At 36.8% G+C, this 6,000-nt stretch overlaps 1 protein-coding gene across 1 annotated transcript; it reads right to left on the bottom strand.

The window, feature by feature from the left end:
• Positions 1 to 2,123: 2,123 nt before the first annotated feature.
• Positions 2,124 to 5,756, bottom strand: LOC107934575 (putative disease resistance protein RGA3). Its single transcript, XM_016867035.2, has 2 exons — positions 3,561 to 5,756; positions 2,124 to 3,470 (listed from the first exon to the last, which is right to left on the bottom strand). The coding sequence occupies exons 1-2, from the start codon at positions 5,754 to 5,756 to the stop codon at positions 2,124 to 2,126; spliced, it is 3,543 nt and encodes a 1,180-aa protein (XP_016722524.2).
• Positions 5,757 to 6,000: the final 244 nt, after the last annotated feature.

Here is a 6,000-nt window from a genome sequence, read left to right as displayed (position 1 = left end):
TTATGCACAGCCCTCCAAACTTGGTGCAACCTCACCTTTGTACAATTAAGTAAACACTCTTTCAACTTACTTTAGTTATGGAAGTGAAAATCAACATTCAGAAGGTGGCGCTCAAATAATATTCCCTCACTAAGTGTTCCTTTAAGTACACACATCACCCACAAAACAAATCATCTATATATATAACCTCCAGGATCAACCAAGATTTACATAAGCATTTCTTCTGGAATCTCAATGCGATGAGACATTGCAATCCTCCAAAGAAAGAAAGGAAGAACTTAGGTAATGGCAGGGTGTCTTAGCGAGCTAAGGATATCAAGGTCTCCAAGGTGGATTCTAGATTTCTAGCCCATCAATTTTCTCTATATAGCAACAATGAACCTGCAAATTATAAATGCCAATACAAATTATGTTAAAATTTATGTCATTTAGACTGAGCAGTGACCAAATGTAAAAGAAACACTTACAGTTACTAAATAGAACTTTATAGTATGTGCAAGAATGGTGGCTAACCACAAAGCCATTGTGATTTTCCAGTGCAAGTTTTACGAAAGGGCAAAACATAGGGCATCACCATCATCATCTGTCAATAGCAATCAGTTGGCAAATATATTACATCTCTTAAAATACATTATTTGTATAATTTTTATCAGATCTATTGCAAATTCGAATGAAATTTATGACATATATTACCATTTTTGTTTTGATGGAATATTTGGATAGATTAACAAATTGTAACAGAAAGTGTGGTCTCTGCTTCTTGCAGTGTAAAAAACCAAAATTAAGAGAGAACATAAATATATATAAACATATGATAGGTGAGTGCTTGAATTTGGAAAATGAAGAAAGCAGAGCATATAGTACAACCATTTTGAAGGGTAGCATGCAAGTTTCATAGGCCTCTCTCTCCACATCAATGATTTTTTAGAATTAAATTATTAGAAGCCCTTAAATTGAAGTCTATGAAATGAGAGATGGAAAGAAGCACTAACCATGCGGTCCTATTACATCATTGCAATTATCAAATTATTATGATTTTAAAGTATAAAGCAATTAGATAAATTTTAATGCCTCTGTACAATAGCATAGGTACCATCTAAGATAGTAATCAGTTGGCATATATATTACAACTTTTACATTATTTATATAACCTTTATCAGATCAATTGGAAACTAGAATGAAATTGATGACATATAGTACCATTTTTGTTTTGTTGGAATATTTTGACAGATAAAGTAATCGTAGTAGAAAGTATGGTCTCTGCTTCTTGTAGTGTATGCTATGCTCTACAGAAGAATACAGCCAAAAACTAACCAAAATTAAGACAGAAACAGGACAAATTTTTCCAGGGAAAAAGAAACATAAAACTCTATATACATATGACAGGTAAGTGCTTAAATTTGCAAAATGAACAAACCGTGTTGAAGGGTAGCATGCAAGCTTTTCTTAGGCGTCTCCACATCAATGTCCTTTGGCTACCTTAAAAGATTTTTTAGAATTAAATTATTAGAAGCCCTTAAATTGAATCCTATGAAATGATAGATAAGAAAAGAAGCACTAACCATGCGGTTCTATTACATCATTGCAATTGTGAAATTATTATGATTTAAAAGTATAAAGCAAGTAGATAAATTAGCACCTCTTTTTATGCATATAAATTATTGAAGTTGACAAATATCTTTCCCCAGACTACTCTCCAATGGCTTACTGCACAAACTGGCAAAATATTATGAAAGCTTAATCGAATCAATTGGAAATTCGAATGAAATTTGGAAAATGAACAAACCAGAGCATATAGTACAACCATTTTGAAGGGCAGCGTGCAAGCTTCATAGGCCTCTCCACATCAATGTCTATTGGGTACCTTTAAAGATCTTTTAGGATTAAAACAAAGGAATTTCAATTTATACACGATGTCAATTGAATAATATTTTAACAAGGAAATTAACAGTAGCCAACTTGAATGAAAAATGGCATGAGAGCCCAGAGTTGGAGACTAAATATACCACTCAAATTTTTCTTCAACAAAAAATGTCATAAAAATAAATAAATGAAAAGAACGGACCAACCTGATTACAACCGAATCCCCGGATGTGAGCAAATAAGGTCCTTCCGATGACAACCTATTCCCAACAAATGCGTGGGATGTGAGCAATCTTATGCCAATCAGCGCCAACGTCCTTCTGACGTCTTTCCTCCAACTGAGGAACTTCAGATATATCTAACCTTTCCAATTTGGTTAGGCAACGCATCTCGTCCGGAAGCGATGTTAAATTGGGCAAATCAATGAGATAAAGACGTCGCAGATTTGTTAGATGTTGAAGCCACTCCGGAAGATGCCGACACTTTGGAATCTTTTCCAGCCTTAGATAGCGTAGGCTTGTATGATCTTGGAATATTTGGAAGCCTGCTGCTGATAGCTCCAGCTCCTCGCAGTGACTTACTCGTAATTCTTCAAGGGAAGTGAGATGTTGGAACACAGGAAAGAGTGACCTCAATCCACTGCAATTACGGATTTCTAATGTTTCCAATTGAACAAGATGTTGAAGCCCAATGGGGAGAGACACCAGCTTTGGAATATTCTTAATCTCCAAACGAGAGAGATTCTTAAGGGCTTCCCATTGCATGCCCTCTAAATCAACCTCCTTGCAATCTCCTACTGTTAATCCTTTCAATTGAACAAGATGTTGAAGCCAAAAGGGGAGAGACACCAGCTGCGGATTATTATTAATCTCCAAATGAGAGAGATTCTTAAGGAGTTCCCATTGCATGCCCTCGAAATCAACCTCCTTGCAATCTCCTATTGTTAATTTTTTGAGGCCGGTGAAATGTTGCAAGGACTTATCTAGCATGTGAGTGTCCAATCCCTCAATGTAGTCTACATGGAAAGATTTCAATTTGGAGAGAGGAAGAGAAGAGATTGAACCTGATGGTGTTATACTGGTGATGTTCATCTTAAGGGTTTGCTTTAACGTCCTAGAACTGGTTTTCACCAGCTTTAGCTCATTATCGAGTGAAGGATACAACGGCATTGATGTCAAAGGGCAATCTTCAATTTCTAAAGAGGAAAGGCAAGGAAATGCCATGGTTGATGTTCCTATAACTGTTGTGTCGTCCTCGTTGGAATCATCACCAATTGCTTCTGTTGTCCTCCACCAACTCTTCATATTTGGGCAGCGCCAGATTTTGAGAACCTTAAGCAACGGGAAGAATGGTTCTGTGTTTCCTTGTCTTCCATTGGGGCCATTATCATCCATGTACTCGAGCTCAGTTAAATAAAATATATCCAACTGTTGAAGACAAGGTAATTGAGCAAAGGACGGTAGATATTTGAATTTACTAGGGCCCCATATTTCAATATTAACGAGATTCGTGAGCAAAGAAAGCCAACTCGGAAACTTGGCATCACCCTTCCATCCATCGATACGGAGCTCCTTGAGATTAGGATGGGGCCGGAGGTCTTCAAGTAACTTGTCGTCGTCATCATCATCATCATCATCATCATCATCATCATCATCATCATCATCATCATCATCATCATCATCATTCCATACTAAAACCAACGATCTCAAATGTTTCTTCTCTTTCAAATTAGCAGCCCTAAACATCTCTTTTGAATTTTTTACGAATCCCAAATTTGTTATTGTTAGCTCTCCCCTTAAGTTGTTAAGCGTACTCAATTCACTTAGATCTGCACTGCCATGGAAACCATATTTATCCACTACAAACATGCTTAACGTTTCAAGGGAACTCAGGTTTCCTATTCCACGTGGCATATGAGTTAAACTAATACAACCTTCACATCCAATATGGGTAAGATTCACCAATTTTTCAATCTTCTTCGGTAATTCTTCAAGCTCAAGACATAAGTCAAGTTTCAAAGATTGCAAATTTTGTAGTCTACAAATACTCTTTGGGAGAATCTTAAAATTATTTCTAGAAAGATCAAGGTATCTCAAATGTTTCAACTTGTAAATGGAGCGTGGAATCGTCTTAAGATTTAAATAATCTAATCCCAATACACGCAAGCATCTACAATTTGCAATTATCAGATCCCAAATTTCGTCGCTTAAATTTTGAGGTCCCATGTTTGAAAAATATAACAAAGTTCGCAACTTCTTTCCCTTAAACGAAGGTATTAATGAGGCTGTAATTGATATGTGGCGACATTTTTCACCATCCTCACTTGTACTTAAATTTGAATCTACAATACTACTCTCTGTTCCAGCTACTAATTTAGCTAGATCATGCATTGAATCATGCATTTTGCATGTAATTTCTTCCGTCAAGTCTCCTTTTACTTCCTGAAAGAAACATTTTTCAGCTAATTCTTTAAAATACTCAAACCCAATCTTTTCAAAAGATTGCTTTGAATCTGATTGCTTTACAAAACCTTGTGCAATCCAAAATTGAACAAGCTCTTGTACATCAATTTCATAATCTTTTGGATACAATCGGCAAAAAGAAAAGCAATGCTTCAAATGGGACGGGAGATGATCATAACTCAATTTAAGTATAGGTAGAATTTTTCCTTCAGTTTGTGATATTTTAGCAAGTTCATTATCTTTGAAAGAAAGCCACTCATTTTCAGTTTCTTTAAAAGATAACGCACTAGCTATCACCCTTATGACTAAGGGAACCCCACCACACCTTTTTGAAATTTGTTTCCCAACTTCCACAAAGGCTGAATTTGTTGAGTCTGCATATCTTTGCTCAAATGCTATCTTTTTGAACAAAGACCAAGCATCATCATCAGACAAGCCTTTTAGTTTCATAACATGGGAGTCACATCTATTAGCAATCTTTGCTACCCTTAGAGATCGAGTAGTTACTATTATCCTACTCCCTTTAGCCCCACCCATTAATAACTTCTTTAAGCTTAACCATTGTTGCTCATCCTCATTCCAAATGTCATCCAAAACAAGCAAATATTTTTTCCCATCAATTTTATCTCGAAGTTGCTTTTGCAATTGATCCATTTCAAGATTTTGATCAGGATCAGTTGCTTTATTAGTTATAGATTTGATAATGTTTGCTACAATAACTTTCACATCAAAAACATCTGAAACACACGCAAACATCGTCAACTCAAAATGATTTTTGACCATTTCATCGTTATAGACAAGTTGGGCCAAAGCAGTCTTCCCTAACCCTCCTAACCCCATAATTGGAATGATGTAAACATTCTCTTCACTTTGAAACTTTAACACGAGTTTTAGAAGAGCTGCTTTATCATCATCCCTCCCTATTATTTCATCTTCACGCTCAAAAGAGTGTGTTTGCTGCCTCCTTTTAGTCATGAAAGAGGTTTCCGCGGGGCGGTCACGCACCATGAAGCGAAAAGTGTTAGCCTCACTTTGAATTGAAGCTAATCTCGCCTTAATGGCCTTAATTTTCCGACCCATTTTGAGACTGTAAGCAAACTGGTTTGAGCTTGAGAAGAAAAGACGTACCTCTTTCGTCAGCTTGTTCCCACTCACCAGACTTTTCCGCAAAGCTTCAGTAGAGAAATCATCGAGTAAGTCATCGGCATCATAAAGTACATCTTTCAGCTTTTCAAGCCAATCTTTGACAAGATTGTCGGTCACAGATCGCTCTTCTGCGTCAAGAAGCCCAGCCTTGATTGTGCAGACGATGCTTTTGAGGCCGTCGATGTCATCTTTGAGATTCCACCACAGTCCAATTTGAGAGAGAGCAGGAGAGCTCAACTTAGTAATGAGCTCTTTGGCAATATCGAAAGCAATTGCTTCGGCCATTGTTGGTTCAAATTGAAACCAAGGCAAAAAGTGTTTGATTACTACAAAAGAAGTAAAATGAAAATGATTGGAACAAGATGAAACGCAGGTGTTAATGTACACATACATATAGGGTCTCACCACCCACTCATTAATAAATCACATGATGCAATGAATAAGGAAGCACAAGTTGCAAACTATTGGAAATTGGCCAACCATGCTGCTGTTACATTTTGTGGTTGAAGTGCATGCAGCTTGATGACAT

The sequence above is a fragment of the Gossypium hirsutum genome, chromosome D11, assembly GCF_007990345.1.
Source record: "Gossypium hirsutum isolate 1008001.06 chromosome D11, Gossypium_hirsutum_v2.1, whole genome shotgun sequence".
In the NCBI taxonomy this organism is placed as follows: domain Eukaryota; kingdom Viridiplantae; phylum Streptophyta; class Magnoliopsida; order Malvales; family Malvaceae; genus Gossypium; species Gossypium hirsutum.
The sequence above is the reverse complement of the archived record's forward strand: the minus strand, read 5'-3'. Positions and strand labels throughout refer to the sequence as shown.